This window comes from Ictalurus furcatus, chromosome 12 (genome assembly GCF_023375685.1).
Source record: "Ictalurus furcatus strain D&B chromosome 12, Billie_1.0, whole genome shotgun sequence".
Lineage (NCBI taxonomy): Eukaryota > Metazoa > Chordata > Actinopteri > Siluriformes > Ictaluridae > Ictalurus > Ictalurus furcatus.
The window spans coordinates 12,007,430-12,028,665 of NC_071266.1; the positions used below are offsets into that span (position 1 = coordinate 12,007,430).

At 42.0% G+C, this 21,236-nt stretch overlaps 2 protein-coding genes across 7 annotated transcripts in view; both read left to right on the forward strand.

The window, feature by feature from the left end:
* The window catches only part of si:dkey-237i9.1 (SEC14-like protein 1), a 42,422-nt gene extending 35,912 nt beyond the window's left edge, over positions 1-6,510 (forward strand). For all 3 annotated transcript variants that reach the window (XM_053638790.1, XM_053638789.1, XM_053638791.1), the window contains one exon: positions 1,487-6,510. In XM_053638790.1, the coding sequence (XP_053494765.1) occupies positions 1,487-1,592 (106 nt within the window). In that variant the 3' untranslated portion in view covers positions 1,593-6,510. The remainder of the gene's footprint in view (positions 1-1,486) is intronic.
* A 118-nt stretch (positions 6,511-6,628) lies between these two features.
* LOC128616225 (endonuclease V-like) overlaps positions 6,629-21,236 on the forward strand; it is a 40,008-nt gene continuing 25,400 nt past the window's right edge. For 2 of the 4 annotated variants that reach the window (XR_008387389.1, XM_053638794.1), the window contains exons 1-7: positions 6,629-7,523; positions 10,158-10,329; positions 11,126-11,260; positions 11,525-11,564; positions 11,666-11,778; positions 12,124-12,192; positions 12,294-12,422. Coding sequence is in view for 3 of the 4 variants with exons in the window: in XM_053638794.1 (XP_053494769.1) it covers positions 7,483-7,523; positions 10,158-10,329; positions 11,126-11,260; positions 11,525-11,564; positions 11,666-11,778; positions 12,124-12,192; positions 12,294-12,422 (699 nt within the window). In the remaining variant the exon portion in view is untranslated. Of the gene's footprint in view, positions 7,524-7,553; positions 7,863-10,157; positions 10,330-11,125; positions 11,261-11,524; positions 11,565-11,665; positions 11,779-12,123; positions 12,193-12,293; positions 12,423-21,236 lie in introns of those variants that run through there. The other 2 variants (XM_053638795.1, XM_053638796.1) reach the window with 2 other exon arrangements.

A 21,236-nucleotide genomic window follows, 5' to 3' on the forward strand; every position in this document is an offset into this window, starting at 1 on the left:
AGTTTTAGGGAAAGAAAAGTACATTTTTCATAGTGTTATAGTTAGCTAGCATACTGTCTAACTAGCAAGCTAGCTTATTAGCATGCTAATCCATATATATATATTTTTAATTTTGCATGTTCTATTGTAATGAAGCGGAAGTCGATAAGGGTGTGTTTCTAAAAGAAATCAAATAAAACAGCATTGCGAGCGATGTCTACGTGACTAACCTCATCTCTGGCTTCCTCTTAATCACTGATCTTTTTAAAATGCTAACAAGGCTAATGCTAATGCTAATTTCTGAGGTAAATATTTACATTTTAACACCGAATGAAATTAATTTCATGGATGTGTGAGGAAGCATTAAGGCTAATCCTTTCGAACAGCTTTTTTTTTTATTAGCCGTGTTAGCATAAACGTGTGCATAATTTTAGTTTTTTTTTTAAACAGTTGCAGATATCTCTCTCTCTGTCTCTCTCTCTCTCTCACACACACACACACACACACACACACACACACACACATGCTTTTTCTGGTTTTCTTTAAGGCTAGTGTTTTTGCCTGGTTTGAGGTGTGTTTTTAGCAATGACAGGAAAAAAAGTTATCCTTTTTCCAATTTTTTTTCCAGTCAGAACTCTACAGTGAGCTGGAAGGAACACTCGACCCATACATGCTAATGTTGCTAATGCTAATAGCAGGTGAAAGCTAACCATGCTAAAAGAGCTGTATTGTATCTCATGCATTGTTTAGCATGTTAGCATTTTTTGGGTGAAAGTGTTTCTGATGGTATGCAGTGCACAGGGCTGGAAGGTGGATTAGAGGGATTGTGTGTGCGTGTGTGTGTGTGTTTGTGTGTGTGTGTGTCCTGGCTGCATGTCTGGCTGTAGGATTGGGGTTCAGCTCACTGTGAGACTGTGTGTGTTTATTATTAACACAACTTTATATTATAACTGGGGATCTAATGGTGGTCTCTCTCTCTCTTTCTCTCTCTCTCTCTCTCTCTCTCTCTCTCTCTCTCTCTCATTCTGTGTTTGTCTGTCTGTCCTCTATCTCTTTCCTTCTCTCTTTTCTGTCTGTCTCTGCCTCTTTAATTCTTTCTTTCTTCATGTTTATCTGTCTTTCTTTTTCTTTAATCATTCCCCCTTCCATCCATCTTTCCATCCTTCCTTCTGTTATTCCCCTTTTCCTTCTTTTCCCCATTTTTCCCTGCCATTCTCTTTCTTTGTCTCCCTCTGCCTATTTTCCATGTCTTTCTTTATTTATTTATTACTTTCTTTCTTTTTCTTTATTTTGTGCATTCTTTGTGAACCTTTCCTTCCTTCCTTCCTTTCATTATTCTTTTTCTGTTATTCACTTTTTTCTTCTTTCCCCGTCATTTCCCCCCTGCCGTATATTTTCTCTGTCTGTCTGGTGGTTGTTTTTCTCTCTTCTCCTGCCTCTCTCTCTCTCTTGTTCCTCTCTTTCTCTCTTGTTCCTCTCTTTTGTCTTGTCTCTCTTCTCCTCTCAGGGGTTCGATGACAAGTCTGGAGTCGAGTCACAGCGGCTTCTCTCAGCTCAGTGCCGCCACCACGTCCTCCAGCCAATCACAGTCCAGCTCCATGATCTCCAGGTAGAGCCAGGAGACACAAGATGGAGGACGGGGGAAGACAAAATAGAGGACGTGGGGACACAAAACGGAGGACAGTGGGGGGGGACTCAAAACGGAGGACAGTGGGGGGGGACTCAAAACGGAGGACAGATGGGGGACTCAAAACGGAGGACAGATGGGGGACTCAAAACGGAGGACAGTGGGGGACTCAAAACGGAGGACAGATGGGGGACTCAAAACGGAGGACAGATGGGGGACTCAAAACGGAGGACAGTGGGGGGGACTCTAAATGGAGGACAGTGGGGGGACTCAAAACGGAGGTCAGTGGGGGGACTCAAAACGGAGGACAGTGGGGACACAAAACGGAGGAGAGTGGGGGGACTCAAAACAGAGGACATTGGGGACTCAAAACAGAGGACAGTGGGGACACAAACTAGATGACGGGGAAACACAAACTGGAGGACAAAGAAAAATAATTATTTGACCACAGCGCCGTGGTGTTAAAGGGCTTTGATCTCCGTTGCCATGGCGCTTGGCTGAACTGCCGGTCAGTTCACTGGGCACTTCCTGTTTCCTCTCATTCTTTTTCAACATGTCTGACGGACCGAGCAAAACGAGTACTGTCCAATCTGGGGGAAAAAACGGGACGAGCTGTTACACACACACACACACGAAGTGCACAGGAATACTGTATACATAGGTTTTTTGTTTTTTTGCAATATCGCTGATGGTTTCAGCATTTATAGGTCAAAGGTCAGGTTTGTAAATGTGGCGAAGCGTCCACATAAAGCAATAAACATTTCTATTCGTATTTATCACGAGCGTGCAACGTGTTTTGGCGGTGTATAAGGGTGCTCTGTGCTCGATTAGCTCTTAGCTTGCTTTATTCTTTTTTTCTTTTTTTTTTTGGCAGAATTAATCCTAAAAAATTAATTGCGATGCCTTCATCCAATTTACGAACTTGTGAACCGATCAGTTCCTATGCATTGAAAAGCCTGATTGATTAAAAAAAAGCGAGGGCTACTTTTTATGTTTTATAAGTCAAAAATGAAATAATTAAAGAGTTGGTGTGGGTTTGTATTGGGATGCATTTTATCGGAAATCAAGCCTAATTGCATGTTAGCATTAGAATTAGCAAGACTAAAGTAGATCTTGTATTTAAAAAAATAAAATAAAATTTTCAAACACAATTTCTTAGATTTATGGCATGAAAAGTGTCGAGTATGACAGCCTGAGTAGTGCAAAAGATTTCTAAAAATGTACTGGACGTCTAACAAGACCATGAATTATTATTATTATTATTATTATTATTATTATTATTATTATTATTTATACGACAGATGAAAGAACGATGACTCTTTCAATCTCAAGCTAGCAAAGAACGATGGATGAAAGAGGCAGGAGTTTTGCATAATTTCCTGATAACAGCTGCTAATTTTTTGCTCCACTTGTGGAATAAACAACCTCGTAACTATGCTAGCTGGCTACCGTTCACTTTTGGTCAAAAGGAATTTCGTCTTGCGTTATTTTTTTGCCCAGCTATTATTTTTTTTAATCCTGCTAGCTAGCAAACCGTAACACTCTCTAGCTAGCTGATTAGCTTTACACGGGGCATTCAAAATAATTTTAGTATACGATAATACGTGGCCTGTCTGGACATCCGTAGTTTGTTTTGTTTTTTTATTTACAAATAGGTCATGATGTTACAAGCGACGGTTTATCAGGTCAGTTTATTTCTATATTTTGTTTAGATTTTTTCAAAGCGTGCATTTGAGAAATATCAAAATTGTAAACGTTTTACTGCGTGTGATCAGGCCGCGGTGTGTGGTGCATTAGTGCATATTATTATTATTGTTATTATTATTATCATTGTTATTTAACTCCTCTCCATTACATGAACAAGGGCATGTTGGTCAATTAACGTTTACTTTACTCACCCATGATACACCTGCGCAGGTGAGTGATGAGGTCACGCGTTGAGCTGAAGCGAAAATGACTTCTAGAAAGGTCTCGGCTGTGTTCCAAATACAAAGTGATGAATGTTTTCCAGTAGTTATGATATAAAGTGTTTATTGTGGTGCTCGCGTGACCATTTAGTGAGACACTTGGTAGGGAGACTAGTTTATTATAAATGAAGCAGGCAGTAACACTCGACGTTCAGGTCGTTGCTTTGTGCGTGAGAACATTTCAGGATGCCGTCCTTTTAGCAAAATTAAGAAAAACATAGCTGCGGCTCAAATCAAAACTGGAATACTGAGTATTTCAAAACTTTTGTGTTTATTTTAGAAGCTGAAGGCAAATTCGTATGTCCCGAGTGATAAGTTTGCGAAATGTCCATGGCTTTGTTCCAGGTCCAAACTGGAAAAGAATGGAAAAGATCTGCGCTCAAGTATTTTAACTGAGAGAGAGAGAGAGAATTGAATATAATGCTCGCTCGACCATTTACCCGGATACTTTCATGCTATGGTGCTTTTGAACACCATGTGATAACAATGATGTTAGTGATACACAGCCAGCAGTGTTCCAAATCGGAGCTGGAACCCTCATGTGCCATGTGTTCAAGACTTGAAAGAGGAAAAAATATGATGCTTGTTGTGGATTTCGAGTTGCCGTTTAAAGCTTGTTTTAAGCTCCGGATTTCAGGCTGCGTTCCAAGTCAAAAACTGGAAATCTCGGGTCGATTAAACACGCGCATGTGAGTTCTAGTGTGTACTTGATGATGGTGAGGATTGTAAAAGGTGTTTTTTAAAAAACGTTTCAGATAGTGATATATGTATATTTTTACATTTTTACAAAGAACAGTCAGAGCACAGATTCGGAGGATTTGAGAAGACGAAGTCGTCACGTTTCAACCATTTTGAGCGTGATTATTAAACTGTACTGCTCATATTGTTGTCTGCTGTTGTTGTTGGTTTTTTTTTTTATAGTCCTTGGTGGAAATCAGATTGAGATTCAGAAGGTTTACCGAGAACGTGACGCTCCAGCTTAGCGTAAATGCAACGGACACTCCATGTTTTCTACGTATTTTAAAAGACGAGCGCTCTGATCGTGTCACGTTTTAACTCCTGAATCTGTTTTTTTTTTTTGAGTATGTTCTTCCCAGCCGTTACTCCCGATGCAGCATGCTAACGCTAAATGCTAGCCACTCTTTGGATGTTGGGATACGCACATGACGTCTGTTCTTTCCTCAACGGTTTACAGCGATGCAACAGACTGGACAATATCATCTCATTGCATCGCATCAGCGTCACGTGGGTTCACGTTTATTCTCATGTAATTAGCAAAGCAAGGCTAACACGAGCGGAGAAACAGGACTATGCGTGCATCAGATTGTGGCTCCGCGCTTTATATTATCGCTCTTGCAACCGAAAAGACGGATGTGCGCGGCGATTGTTACAATTTACAAATGTTACAGAGTGCACGCTAGCTCAGAGGCACCAGCATTGCTAAAGAACACAATTTTAACACAAACCATGTAGCGTATTTCAATTCCGTGCTAAAGGTTGGCCGGAAATGTGCTTTTTTACAGACGATTGACTCCTCAGCCCTGCCCTCTTTTTAAAAAAAAAAAAAAAAAAAGTCGGTTGACAAAATTGATTTCTGTGAATTTGCAGAGCAAAGAAAAGCATCTTTCATGTCTTGCGTCCTTTCAGAGACTCTGCTTTTCCTTGGTTTCCAGCTGTCTCCAGATTGAAAAAGTCATATTTGCTATGGATAAATGGCGGAGCCTCTGCTAACAAAGCAACTTGTCGCACTTGTGGGCGTGGCCTGCTATTTAAGGTCAAAATGGTGATAGCCAGAACTTACTGCCTGCATTTATATTTTATGTTAATTTATAGCGTGAAAATTGAGATGTTACACACACTTTGTAGTTACACGTCGCTAGTGTGAACTTTACTGATTAACACTTGTCAGTTTTCTGAAGGTAGCACTGGATTATGAAACTGAACACGGTCACATGGTGCATTTTCAAAACAGCCAATCAGAGCCTCCCAATCCATCTGGTTATCGTGTAACACGATTCAGAATGTAATCAGCGTTTTACAGATTTTACTAACTGTTTACGGCTGCTTTCACACTCCGGCTCACGTGACGTGTTCTCTGTAACCATGGCAACACGCTTACTAGTCCTAGCTGCAGTAGCTAGTCCAGTATTGGCTAACTATCTAGCCTGGCTAGCTCCGTGGAATATGTTTATTATTTGTTATATTGGGAATGCAGATGAAGTAAAGGTTGGTGTTTTTTCTTAGGTGCAGCTTCAGAAAATTCAAGCTGATTTTTTGTGTTTGTCCCCCCCCCCAAAAAAAAATCCACGCGCTGTTCGGTTTAGTTGACAGTGAAATATTTTACGTTATATTTACACCACCTCTCAGCGATGAGACACTTTTTCTCCACCAGTGCTCCACGTCTGAGCCCAAATCCGCAACCTGATTGGTTAAGAGTGGAGGAGGAAACACCCCTCACGTCACTCAAAAAGAACGTGCTTCGAAACGTGTGTTTGCGGGTTGAAAGTGTGAAAGCAGCCTGCGGTGTGTGACGAACTACAACTAAAGCGATTGTAAGAACTGAAATATCTCAATATTGCATTAAAAATAAATAAATAATTATTTTACAGAAATAATGAAATTATACAACGTGAAGCTTGCTCGCGCTCAGCGTCGTGTGAGGACCTGTTTCTCCCGCACCAGGGCTATGTGTATAGTATATAAATACAGAGCTATAGATATGTAACTGTATGTCTTTTATGTTTGTTTTTTTTTCATGAATGTCCGTTTCTCATCCGCACACGCCGAACTCCTCGCTCATGAACACTGCATATCTTTCTCTGATGAAATGATGACTGTCTGTGTAAAGATTTAAAAAATGTTTTTGAGATTAATATACGAGATAGCGCCTTTACATTTGTTTTTCTTTGGAAATTATTAAACTTGAATTAAAAGTGATTGTGTGTCCTGAGTCTTTATTTCCTCTTGTTTTTATTTGTTTACATTTTTTTGTCAGTAAAAATTTGGAAAGGATTTATTTGAGAATTGTTTTTGTTTTGCCGTTAATGCTGCCATAACTTAGTACTGACCGAACAGAATCGCAGCATTATAGCCATTTTATAGCATTATTTGTCTGTTTACATTTCAAGAAAAAACAAAGCAAACAGTTCTTCATTCTGTGGCGTTTGAGTAAATCGTTTGTATCGATTGAAACTGTCATGTATATCATAACAAAAATTACTATATATCAGGAAACTAGCTTGTTGTGATTGTGAAGTGGGCAGAGCTTAAAACTTAGGCTTAACTAAATGTAGGCTACTTTCAGACCACGCTGTACTAACAACAAAGTGGACAAACACAAAAACAAACATTTTGTCATTTTTTATTACTATTATTATTATTACACTTCAAGAGAAGCTGTGTTACAGATGCAAGTTATCTAAAAAGCTGAAAAAATGATGAAAAAAAATAATAAAATGTCTACATTTCTACTTGTACTATCTCGCTTTAATCTTAAGTGTTTTCACACACCACATGAGCAGCTGCAAATGAATGACTATCACATAAACCCGGATCAAAACAGAAATGTAAATGCAATTCTTTCACAAGCGAATCAACATATTTAAGTGTTAATGCCGCCCTGTCGTGGAGACCTTTCAGATTACAGGCAGGACCTTGATTGGCTTTGCATCTAAAAAATAATAATATTAATAAGTTAATATTTTTAAACAGAAACGAGATTTTGAGGAGATGTTGGACTATAAGATGATCCGTTTTCATGTCTTTTATGACAACAGTAAAACAGATGTACCTTTTCTACACTGTTATTTTATTACTGGAGTGTTGTCTCCTTGGCCACGCCCCTCTGTTGACGTCAGAACCCGGAAGTGTGAAGTGAACCCCGGGAATAAAAGCAGGACAGACGGCTGAATGTGGGCTCCAGAAGAGGAGGTGGTTATGAAATGGGAAAGGTCTGGCACTGGCTACAGAGATACACTTTTTTTATAAACAGTATTTCGAGTTACTTAAGGGTTTAGAGTTGTTTAATTTCTTTCTTTCTTTTAGAGTTGTTGTCTAAAAACGAAACCGAAGCTGTGTGAAGGAAATCATAATGCTAAAGATTCCAGCAGCTGTTAAAGCAGCACACACTGCCATGCTGAGGGCTTTAAGCGAAACAACAGCAGCAGATACACTGAGCAGCTACTGTTACTAATTCCTACATTTACACAGAAAGGGCATGGTGGCTGAACCCCAGCACACTTCAGTGTCACTGACCAGCTTCAGTCAAAAACTGTGCCGTAATATGGACAGTAAGAGCTCTGTTAAAACATTTAATAAACCGATGTTGTAATGACATGTAGGAGAGTTATGTGTATTCATGTCATTTTTGCGTCATAGTGGGTCAGATCTTTGAGTCTTTTATGTGATCTGAGGCAAGTTTTTTCTAAATATATTTTTTTCCCCATGGATTGCGTGTGTGGGATAGAGAGAGATATTTATGGCATTTGCTGGGTTTAGAACTCACAACCCTCCAATCTTTCCTAACCCAGTGTCTTAACCACTGAACTACCACTGCTCTGAGAGTGGTAGGTTGAGAGAGAGACAAACAGAAAGGTTGAGAGAGAGACACCGATAGAGAGAGTTTGAAAGAGACCAACAGAGCGAGGTTGAGAGAGTGACCAACAGAGTGAGGTTGAGAGAGTGAGAGTGAGCGAGAGACAGACAGGTTGAGAGACACAGAGAGAGAGAGAGAGAGAGAGGTTGAGAGAGAGGTCGACTAGGGCTAACATTTAAAGGGTTAATTAGTCCACTGCTCTCCTAGAAGTAAAGACGGAAAGAGGTGCAGCTGAAGGTTAAATGTGTGTTTTAGTTTATGATTTAAATATCTCACTGCAATTAATAAGAACTGTTAAATTATTTATCTGACTCCATAGAATAGTCTTGTAGTTAGTGCTAGAAGTGTAAAATAGTATATAGTACGTCAGAGGTTTATTAGAACTTATTTATTAAACATTTATGTGGTTAGCTCAGAGGTTTCTATCAGAGTGCAAGCCTGGGCCTTTCCTATTTTACTTGTCAGAGATTTTGTTTAAACTTGCAAGTATGAGCCTTTTCTTTTAAGCCAGGTTCACACTGGATGGGTTTGGTCACGAGTTGGTCTTTTGAGACAAATGTTGAGAATGCTATAAGATTCTTGTAATAATAGGCCAAAATCTGTAGTCTGATCGCTAGTGTCAGAAGATTTGAGGCGCAGTCACGCAGTGTGGCTTCTCCTCCTCCGTATGAGTCTTCCTGCGTGCGTGCGTGCATTTTCTCATCTTGACTGTCGTACAGTCCGACCTTAATGACAGCTGAGATCCTACAGTGTGACATGGCTTACAGGGGGATCAAGTTGTACAGTCTGACAAGCAACAGTCACAAAGGACTATTAAAAATCGCACAGCGTGTCAGAGGTCAATTTCAAACCTCTGTGTAACGTACTAAAACTTTAGCTTTGGAAACTATTCCTAGTAACCATACAAAACATATAAATCATGCTCTCTTAATGTGTCATAGTTTCTTTCACAAGAACCACTGAGTATTTAGAGATAGCATAACAACTGGATTAATTACATAAATCACGAATAAAGATATACATAAAATAGAAACAAAGGTAAATTACAAAGTTATGGTCAGCGTCACGGACATAGGATGTGTGATGGGAAAGCCATCCTGTATTCTACCAAGCAAGCCCTCTTATACCCCTGAGCCGCTTTGAAATGTATAGTGACCAGGATAGCAGATGGAAAAGAAACGGTATGTGTTATGGCAGGATGAACCCCCAGCTGATTATCTCACCCTAAAGAACTGTCTGTGACTCAAGTTCCTGAGAACGAGGCGACGGAGACAAAAGGCAAAATATCTTCCATGCAAACCAGGGGGAGTCAGCATGTACTGTGTGTGGGGGGTGTGGGGGGTGTGCGTGTTTTTTTTTGGGGGGGGGGGGGATATAATTCTACTACAATACCTGGTAAAGGTGGACTTTATGGAATCATTTCATTAGGGAGGTGATTATCAGTACAAGTGGATCATGAATCATTAATCCTTCCTTCCTTTCTTCTTTCCTCCCTCCATTCCTCCTTCCCTCATTCCCTCCTTCCTTCCTTCCCTCCATTCCTCCTTCCCTCCTTCCCTCATTCCCTCCTTCCTTCCTTCCCTCCATTCCTCCTTCCTTCCTTCCCTCATTCCCTCCTTCCTTCCTTCCCTCATTCCCTCCTTCCCTCATTCCCTCCTTCCTTCCTTCCCTCATTCCCTCCTTCCTTCCTTCCCTCCTTCCTTCCTTCCTTCCCTCATTCTTTACTTCATTCCTTCCGTCCTTGCTTCCTTCTTTCCTTCCTTCACTCCCTCCTTTTTTCCTTCCTTCATTCTCTTCCCTCCCCCCTGTGAGTTAGCCTTAGCGTTACTGAACAGCAGTCGTTAGCTAGAACTAGCCAAATAGCTCAAGAATAACATGTTGAGGTTTTTTGAGCTATACACTTTTGGTTTTAGATAATAATGCATGGATAACGTTGGCTGTGCTGTGTGTGTGTGTGTGTGTGTGTGTGTGTGTGTGTGTGTGTGTGTAGCGAGCAGGAGTGTATGAAGCAGAGGTTGGTGTTGGAGGACACTGAGGCGTGGCAGAAGGAGCCGGACTTTAGAGGGCTGGAGAGAGTCGGGGGAGTCGACCTGTCGTTTATTAAAGGAGATGAACACAATGCCTGCGCTCAACTTGTCATACTCAACTACCCCGACCTCCAGGTCATCTTCATCTTCTTCATCATCATCATCATAATAATAATATGAAGACAGACAGATATTTACAGTTAAAGCATTATTTATACCATATTTCTTTGAAACCAAAATTTAAGTATTGTCTCACAATCTTTCTTTCTTTCTTTCTTTCCTTCCTTCCTTCCATCTATCCATCCACCTTTCTTTCATCCATCCTTCCTTTCTTCATTCCTTCCACACTTCTATCTATCCATCCATCCTCCCGTCCTTCCTTCCTTCCATCCTTCTATCTATCCATCCATCCTCCCGTCCTTCCTTCCTTCCATCCTTCTATCTATCCATCCATCCTCCCATCCTTCCTTCCTTCCATCCTTCTATCTATCCATCCATCCTCCCGTCCTCCCTTCCTTCCATCCTTCTATCTATCCATCCATCCTCCCGTCCTTCCTTCCTTCCATCCTTCTATCTATCCATCCATCCTCCCGTCCTCCCTTCCTTCCATCCTTCTATCTATCCATCCATCCTCCCATCCTTCCTTCCTTCCATCCTTCTATCTATCCATCCATCTTCCCGTCCTTCCTTCCTTCCACCCTTCTTTTCTTCCTTTTCCCTTCCTTCCTTGCTTTTAACTGACTTTCCTTCCTTCATTCCTTCCTTCCAACCATCCATCCAAGGATTCATACCTTCCTTCCTTGCTTTTTTTTTTTCCTTTCTTTCCTCCTTGCGTTCCTTCCTTCCAATTGGCTCCTTTTAACTGATTTTTTGTTCCAGATGAATCATCATATCTGAGGCTTTGAGTCTCTCTCTCTCTTTCTCTCTGTAGGTGGTATACGATGTCAGTGAGATGGTGTGTCTCAGCTCTCCGTATGTTTCAGGATTTTTAGCCTTCAGAGAGGCTCCACCACTGCTGCAGCTTCTTCTCACACTGCAGAGAGAGCAGCCCGAGCTAATGCCACAGGTCTCACACACACACACGCGCACACACACACACATACACACACATACACACACACACACACACACACACACTCGTCCTCAGCTCGTCTTTTTTTATGAAGGGACTAAATGTTTTCTGAATTGTTGTTCCTCTAACTCAGATTTATTTGCTTTGTAATAAATACTACTACTACTACTACTACTACTACTACTAATAATAATAATAATAATAATTTGGAGTGTATTGTGAGTGTGGTGACCAGTCATTGTTCCTGTCTTTGTGCAGGTGTTGATTGTGGACGGGAACGGCCTGTTTCACTACCGAGGTCAGTGTGGAGAAGAGCTCAACACACACTCTGCATTTCATTTACCACTCAATTAATCTTGTACACCTGGTGTGTGTGTGTGTGTGTGTGCGCACATGTAGAGTTCGGTTTGGCATGTCACCTCGGCGTGCTGCTGGACCTGCCCTGTGTGGGTGTGGCTAAAAACCTGCTCCAGGTGCAAGGTGTGGTCAAGAATGATGAGCACATGTCACAGGTAAAAGCCCCGCCCCCTTTGTTAGAGCACGCTTCAATAACTGAAAGCTGATTGGTCCCTTTTAGCGTTGGTGTTCAGGTCCATACAGGTCACCGACTGCAGCCTATTTGTTGCACTGCACAAAGTATTTGGCACCTCTCTACCTCCATCCAGTTTAAAAAAGGACACACACATCACACCTCCAGCACATTTCATATTTATGAATATCTGCTCACACACACTGTTACATCATGCACTTGTGTAACCGAATTCAGTGTGTTTCAGCATGTTGCTTCAGTCTGACGTGTGTATTACGACAATGGCTTCTCTCACTGTGTGTGTGTGTGTGTGTGGTTGTGTGTATAGATCAGCGCTTTGAGTAAAGCAGGTGACACTTTCCCACTTGTCACTGATTCAGGAAAAATACTGGGAAAGGTGAGATTTATTCATTTATTTATTTAATTAATTATTACTTTGTTAGTGTAACTACAATACTGTGTGTGTGTGTGTGTGTGCGCGTGCATGTGTGTTCTCAGGCTCTGCGCAGTTCAGACCGCAGCACTAAACCCGTGTACGTGTCAGTGGGTCATCGGATTAGCTTGAACACAGCCGTCCGTCTCACACACTTCTGCTGCCGCTACCGTGTTCCTGAACCCACACGACAGGTTACACATGCACACACACACACACACAGAGAGAGACTAGATGCATGGCAGCCACCAAGGGGAGCTGTTCATCTACTGTAGAACAGAAAACATCATTTTCATCCTCTCTCTCTCTCTCTCTCTCTCTCTCTCTCTCTCGCTCTCACTCTCTCACTCACACACACACACACACACCTCTTCCATTAAAACTACACTACTGCTGTCGTGATTTCTCTGTAACACACACACACAAACACACACACACACAACACGTTTGGAGAGTGTGTTCCACCTGTGTGCAGTAACTGGATCAAAGCAATAGCAGATACATTTCATCTGGGACTTGGTCTCTTTCCTTCTCTCTCTCTCTCTCTCTCTCTCTCTCTCTCTTGCTCTCCGTCTCTTTTATTCCTTAGACCACACAAGGCACGTGTTCTCATGATCTCTTTCTCTCTCTTTCTCTCTCTCTCTCTCTCGTGTTCTCTGTCTCTTTTATTCCTCAGACCACACAAGGCACGTGTTCTCATGATCTCTTTCTCTCTCTCTCTCTCTTTCTCTCTCTCTTTCTCTTTCTCACACACACCCACACACCTGAACCCCATTTCCTCCCCACAGGCCGTGCTGTAAATCAGACTGCACTTTAATCAGAGTGTTAATAAGAAGACTGTAAAATCTCTACAACTGGGACATGAGAGAGAGAGAGAGAGAGAAGGAAAGAAGGTTACAGTATCTCACAAAAGTGAGTACACCCCTCACATTTTTGTAAATATTTGATTATATCTTTTCATGTGACAACACTGAAGAATTGACACTTTGCTACAATGTAAAGTAGTGAGTGTACAGCTTGTATAACAGTGTGAATTTGCTGTCCCCTCAAAATAACTCAACACACAGCCATTAATGTCTAAACCGCTGGCAACAAAAGTGAGTACACCCCTAATGAAAATGTCCAAATTGGGCCCAATTAGTCATTTTCCCTCCCCGGTGTCATGTGACTTGTTAGTGTTACAAGGTCTCAGGTGTGAATGGGGAGCAGGTGTGTTAAATTTGGTGTCATCGCTCTCACACTCCCTCATACTGGTCACTGGAAGTTCAACGTGGCACCTCATGGCAATGAACTCTCTGAGGATCTGAAAAAAAGAATTGTTGCTCTACATAAAGATGGCCTATGCTATAAGAAGATTGCCAAGACCCTGACACTGAGCTGCAGCACGGTGGCCAAGACCATACAGCGGTTTAACAGGACAGGTTCCACTCAGAACAGGCTTCGCCATGGTGGACCAAAGAAGTTGAGTGCACGTGCTCAGCGTCATATCCAGAGGTTGTCTTTGGGAAATAGACGTATGAGTGCTGCCAGCATTGCTGCAGAGGTTGAAGGGGTGGGGGGTCAGCCTGTCAGTGCTCAGACCATACGCCGCACACTGCATCAAATTGGTCTGCATGGCTGTCGTCCCAGAAGGAAGCCTCTTCTAAAGATGATGCACAAGAAAGCCCACAAACAGTTTGCTGAAGACAAGCAGACTAAGGACATGGATTACTGGAACCATGTCCTGTGGTCTGATGAGACCAAGATAACCTTATTTGGTTCAGATGGTGTCAAGCGTGTGTGGCGGCAACCAGGTGAGGAGTACAAAGACAGGTGTGTCTTGCCTACAGTCAAGCATGGTGGTGGGAGTGTCATGGTCTGGGGCTGCATGAGTGCTGCCGGCACTGGGGAGCTACAGTTCACTGAGGGAACCATGAATGCCAGCATGTACTGTGACGTACTGAAGCAGAGAATGATCCCCTTCCTTCGGAGACTGGGCCTCAGGGCAGTGTTCCAGCATGATAACGATCCCAAACACACCTCCAAGACAACCACTGCCTCGCTAAAGAAGCTGAGGGTGAAGGAGATGGACTGGCCAAGCATGTCTCCAGACCTAAACCCTATTGAGTATCTGTGGGGCATCTTCAAATGGAAGGTGGAGGAGCACAAGGTCTCTAACATCCACCAGTTTCGTGATGTCATCATGGAGGAGTGGAAGAGGACTCCAGTGGCAACCTGTGAAGCTCTGGTGAACTCCATGCCCAAGAGGGTTAAGGCAGTGCTGGAAAATAATGGTGGCCACATAAAATATTGGCACATTGGGCCCAATTGGGACATTTTCATTAGGGGTGTATTCACTTTTGTTGCCAGTGGTTTAGACATTAATGGCTGTGTGTTGAGTTATTTTGAGGGGACAGCAAATTCACACTGTTACACAAGCTGTACAATCACTACTTTACATTGTAGCAAAGTGTCATTTCTTCAGTGTTGTCACATGAAAAGATATAATCAAATATTTACAAAAATGTGAGGGGTGTACTCACTTTTGTGGGATACTGTATAGATAGATAGATAGATAGAGGAGTGAAAGAGAAACAGTGAGAGACAGGGAGAGCATGAGATATTGGTCAGGTTGATATTTCAGGTCAGGGAGAGATATTTATAGGAGTTTGATAAGGGAAAGAAAGAGAGGAAAGCACAGGAAGAGGTGAGGAGAGAATATTTAAAAAACAGATGGAGAGTAGGAGGAACACAAAACCAAGAGGAAAAAAGAGAGAGTGGATATTTAGAGAGATTGAGGGAAAATAGATAAAGGTGAGGAAAAAGAAGGACAACATCCTACAACCCATCCTCAACACCCTAAAACCCTTCCTAAACACTTTAAAACTCATACTCAACATCTTAAAAACCTTTCTTCAACCTATTAAAACCTTCCTCAACACCTTAAAACCCTTCTTTAACACCCTAAAACGCTTCAACGCCTTAAAACCCTTCCTAAACATGCTAAAACCCTTTCTTCAACACCTTAAAACCCTTCCTCAACATGCTGAAACCCTTTCTTCAACATATTAAAAACTTCAACACCTTAAAACCCTTCTTTAACACCCTAAAACCCTTCCTCAACACTTTAAAACCCTTCCTCAACACCTTAAAACCTTTCTTCCACACCTTAAAACCCATCCTCAACACCGTAAAACCCTTACTCAACATAGTAAAAGCCTTCCTCAACAACTCAGAACCTTTCATCAGCACCCTAAAACCCTGAGGTAAAAGCATGAGGTATGAGAGACGTGAAGTAAGTGTGTGTGTGTGTGTGTAGTGTACAGTATGTTTATGTGTGTTTCCTATGTGCGAACTTTATTTAGGAAAAACAAATTACCTCCAATAAAGTCTTCAGCCTGATATGACTCATCACAGAAGTGACCTCAGAGTGTCAGACACTGCAGCAAAAAAGCTGTGACGTTCCAGTAACTGAGGCCAGGAAGTCAAGGTCGGCCAAGAGCTCTGGCACTGCAGCGATTTCACGACTGCTTTTGGTTTAATGCCCCAAATTGATTTTGATTCCTTCCTATAAATGAACGCACCTTGGCCAGGTCCAAGAGGCCATAATGTTGTACTATGTATTATACAGTATTTTTTACACTCAGTATAATGTATTGAGTATGTAGCTCCTGGATGTATCCCCCCATCTCATGCAGCTTCTCACTCTTCTGGGAAGGCTTTCTACAAGATTTGGAGCGTGGCTGTGGGGATTTGTTCATTCAGCCACAAGATCATTAGTGAGGTTAGACACTGATGTTGGGCGAGAAGACCTAGCTCGCAACCAACGTTCCAATTCAACCTAAAGCGGCTCACTTGGGTTGAGGTCAGGGTTCTGTGCAGGCCACTGCAGTTCCTCCTCACCAAACTTGTCAAACCAGGTCTTTATGGATCATGCTGTCATGCTGGAACAGGAAATTGCCTTCCACAGTCTGTTTCCACAAAGTTGGAAGCATACAATTGACTAAAATGTAATTTCTGTAGCATTAACATTCCCCTTTGGTGGAGCCAAGGGGCCTAAACCCTGACCAGCCCATTATCCCTCCTCCACCACACTTTACTACTGAAGAAGAAGCCTTTATTTGTCACATATACATCACAATGAAATTCTTTTTTCACATATCCCAGCTTCTTAGGAAGCTGGGGTCAGAAGACCTTGACCAATGGCCCAACAATGGTCCAACAATGGCAGCTTGGTGGTGGTGGGACTTGAGCTCCCAATCTTCTGGTCAGTAATCCAGAGCCTTAACCATTGAGCCACCACTGCCCCACTGTAGTCTGGAAGGTAGCGTTCTCCTGGCATCTGCCAAACCCAGAGTCATCCATCAGACTGCCAGATCATGAATCATGATTCATCACTCCAGAGAACCCTTTTTAACGGCTTCAGTTCTTTTTGTCACTCCATTCAACTCTTGGCATTGCATGTAGTGATCTTAGGCTTGTGTGCAGCTGCTCAGCCATGAAACTCAATTCATGAAGCTCCTGATCCACAGTTCTTGTGCTGATGTTGCTTCCAGAGGCAGTTTGGAATACTGTGGTGAGTAGTGCAACAGTGGATAGGCATTTTTTACATGTTACACACATCCTGAGTTTGCGGGATCTACCGCTTCGTGGATGAGCTGTTGTAGCTTCTAGATGCTTCCATTTCGCAATAATGATCGAGGTAGATCTAGCAGGGCGGAAATTTCATCAACTGGTATGTGGCAGTGAAACACACAATCTGAACTCAGTCATTAGGCAGACTGCACATACTTAGTGTCATATAGTGTCATTTGCATGCACAACATAGCATAATTATTGCTTGGTGCTTCAGGATTTTGGAAAAATGTATACTAAAATGGCACCATGTGGCTCCTACCCTTCCCGAGTGTTCCCGAATGTTCTTTCAGCAAATAAGTATGGTTAACCTTAATGAATTAGAATAAGTGAATATTAATAAACGTGCTGGTGTGTGATGTTTGTGTGTAACAGTGTAACTGAACTTGTTCATGCTAATGATGAGGATCTGACCTGAGTTACTGTACATGGTGAGACAGAGAGGATGAGAAAAGCAGGAAGAAACAAATCGAGAGAGAAAATGGGGGACAGATGGATGGACAGTGGGACGGAGAGTGAGAGAGATATGAATGAGGGAGATAAGAGAGAGGAGGAAAGACAAAGTGAGTAAGAGAATGAGGGAGTGCTTATGTGGGAGTCTCAGTGGGATTGTGGGTACATTGAGAAAACCCTCTGCTTTTAATGCGTGCACACACACACACACACACACACACACACACACACACACACACACTCATAAACTATTATCCTAAAAGCTTCTGGAAAAGTGTGCCGGAAATAACATGAAGCGTAATGTATATTTCATTTTGCAGATGGAGTTATTATAGCAGAGTATTCCAAATATCACTCTCAAATCTTATAGCTTCCTCCAGTGCTCAGTAAGTGTTCTCAACAACCTAAAGCCCTGTAAACACCATAAAACCTTCAAAAGCAGGCTAAAGCCCTTCCCTAACACGCTAAAACACTCAAAATACAGCCTAAAAGTCTACAAAACAATCTAAAGCCCTTCCCCAGCACACTAAAGTCCCCAAACAACACACCAAACCCTACAAATCAATCTAAGGCCCTTCCCCAGTACCCTAAAACCTCAATAAAGCACCACAAATCCTTCCAAAGCAGTCTAAAGCCTCCATAAACAACATAAAGCCCCCAAATAAATACCATAGCCTTCATATTCCATCCATCCATCCATTTTCTATACCGCTTATCCTTTTCAGGGTCACGGGAAACCTGGAGCCTATCCCAGGAAGCATCAGGCACAAGGCGGGGAACACCCTGGACAGGGTGCCAATCCATCGCAGGGCACACTCACACACCCATTCATACACTACGGACACTTTGGACATGCCAATCAGCCTACCATGCATGTCTTTGGACTGGGGGAGGAAACCGGAGTACCCGGAGGAAACCCCCACAGCACGGGGAGAACATGCAAACTCCACACACACAGGGCCACGGTGGGAATCGTACCCCCGACCCTGGAGGTGTGAGGCGAACATGCTAACTACTAAGCCTTCATATTGATTTTAAAATTCTTATTTATGCATGTAAAGCTCTTTATGGTCTTGCTCCACAGAAGATTACTGACCTTCTTCACCCTTACTCTCCTACCAGAATGCTAAGATCCTGTAATCAACTTCTTCTATCTGTCCCCTGTTGTTGTACTAAGACAAAGGGTGGCCAAAACTTTTGTGTGTTTGGTCCCAAATTCTGGAACAGTCACTGCTTTCATGTGAGGTCCGTTCCGTCTTTAGTCATTTTAAAATCTTCTCTTTACATTTTTTTTTATTATTCTTTGTCTTCAGTTCCTATTTACGGTGATGCTGTTTGATGTTGATGAGCACTTTGGACCAATTACTGTTATCTTTAAATGTGCTTTATAAATAAAATTTTACTTGACTTCATAAAACACCAGAAACACTCCATAAAACACCTTAAAACCCTTCCCCAATATGCTAATGCTTCCATAAAACACCCTGAAGCCTCCATAAAACACCTCTAAAGCCTTAAAACCACACTAATGCCTCCATAAAACACCTTAAAGCCCTTCCTCAACACCCTAATGCCTCCATAAAACACCTTAAAGCCCTTCCCCAACACCCTAATACCTCCATAAAACACCTTAAAGCCCTTCCCCAACACCCTAATACCTCCATAAAACACCTTAAAGCCAATCCCGAACACCCTAATGCCTTCTTTAAAACACCTTAAAGCCCTTCCTCAACACCCTAATGCCTCCATAAAACACCTTAAAGCCCTTCCCCAACACCCTAATACCTCCATAAAACACCTTAAAGCCCTTCCCCAACACCCTAATACCTCCATAAAACACCTTAAAGCCAATCCCGAACACCCTAATGCCTTCTTTAAAACACCTTAAAGCCCTTCCCCAACACCCTAATGCCTTCATAAAACACCTTAAAGCCCTTCCCCAACACCCTAATACCTCCATAAAACACCTTAAAGCCCTTCCCCAACACCCTAATACCTCCATAAAACACCTTAAAGCCCTTCCCCAACACCCTAATACCTCCATAAAACACCTTAAAGCCCTTCCCCAACACCCTAATACCTCCATAAAACACCTTAAAGCCAATCCCGAACACCCTAATGCCTTCTTTAAAACACCTTAAAGCCCTTCCCCAACACCCTAATACCTCCTTAAAACACCTTAAAGCCCTTCCGCAACACCCTAATACCTCCTTAAAACACCTTAAAGCCCTTCCCCAACACCCTAATACCTCCTTAAAACACCTTAAAGCCCTTCCCCAACACCCTAAAGCCTCCCTAATACACCCTAATGCTGCCCGTCAACACTTCATGCCTAATAGAGTAAGATGTGAAATTCAGGCCCACATTAGAAGTGACTCTGTGTATTTTTGCTGTTCACAAAGTTTGCACTTGAAATCGTCTCTGGCTTTGTTTTCAGACACTTGTCACCATTAAAAGGTTCTCTCTGAGCCTCGTGATGAAGAGTTCACGCTGCAATGGATACGAGCGACAAGCATCACGCCACGTTTTAACACAAACCACGTTTCTCAACTAGCTCTCTGCTGTCTTTTCTCTCTCTCCCACTCTGTCTTCATTTTCTTCATCTTCTTTTTCCTCTCATTCCCTCCCACACCAACCTCTGAGAGCCAGGCTATGGACACACACACTCACACACACACTCATACACATACACACACACACACAAAGTGCATCGCAGATTGTTTTCTAAGATTTTTATCCCTTAACTTTTATACCCACGCTCTCAGCTTTCTTTAGCGCTACACTGCCTTTTCTTTTCCTTCCTGAGTTGCTCATTGTGTGTGTGTGTGTGTGTGTGTGTGTGTGTGTGTGTGAGAGAGAGAGAGAGAGAGAGAGAGGTTGGGCAGTGGGGGGCAGGTTTAAAAGGAGAACAGTGCGACAGGTGGTGCCTAATTTTCAGAGCATGCTGGAGTTATTAGTCATAGTTTGGCTGTGGGACGGTTTCCTGTGGACACTGCTGTCACACACACACACACACACACACACACACACACACACTTGGAGAAAAGATCATCAGCACAAAGACACACTCAGAGAAATGCTCACTGACACAAAGACACACACACACACAAACACTCAGCAAAGAGCTCATCTATACACACACACGTTCTATCATGGCTTATGATAGTATCATAATATATTTTTTTTTAAATCATGTTTTCTGTCCCTCACGTTTTCTGTCCTTCACATTTTCTATCCTCAATGTTTTCTCTCCCTCACGTTTTCTGCCTTCAGTGTTTTCTGTCTCTCACATTTTCTGTCCTCAATGTTTTGTGTCCCCCAGGTTTTCTGTCACCCGCATTTTCTGGCCCTCATGTTTTCTATCCCTCCTGTTTCTGTCCTCAATATTTTCTGTACTTCACAATTTCTGTCCTCTATGTTTTTCTGTCCAAGGTTTTCTGTCACCCGCGTTTTCAGTCCTCAACGTTTTCTGTCCTCCACATTTTCTGTTCCCCATATTTTCTTTCATCTGCTTTTTTTAAACAGTGATTTGAAATATGTGTTTGAAACTTCATCTTATTTCTTATTGTCACTTTTTACTTTATTCCTTCTCAATTATAAAGAGAGAAATCTGCCTGTCTGTCTATCATTCTGTCTGTTTCTATACCTCAAACTCAGCCCAAGAATGCATTTAGTATAGGGAGAGGTTATTATTATTATTATTATTATTACTATTATTATTATTATTACTTTAAACTATGATTAATAAAATGTTTGAAATGCATCATGCATATCAAATTATTTTACAGTTTGTGCAGAAAATAGCAAGGAAGGATAACAAAAAAATATATATATATATATATATATATATATATATATATAAAAACAGGAATAACAGAAACTTAATGTAAGTATAAGAGTGAAGTAAAAGATGTTTCTGCTCACTTTCTCACCATGTGATA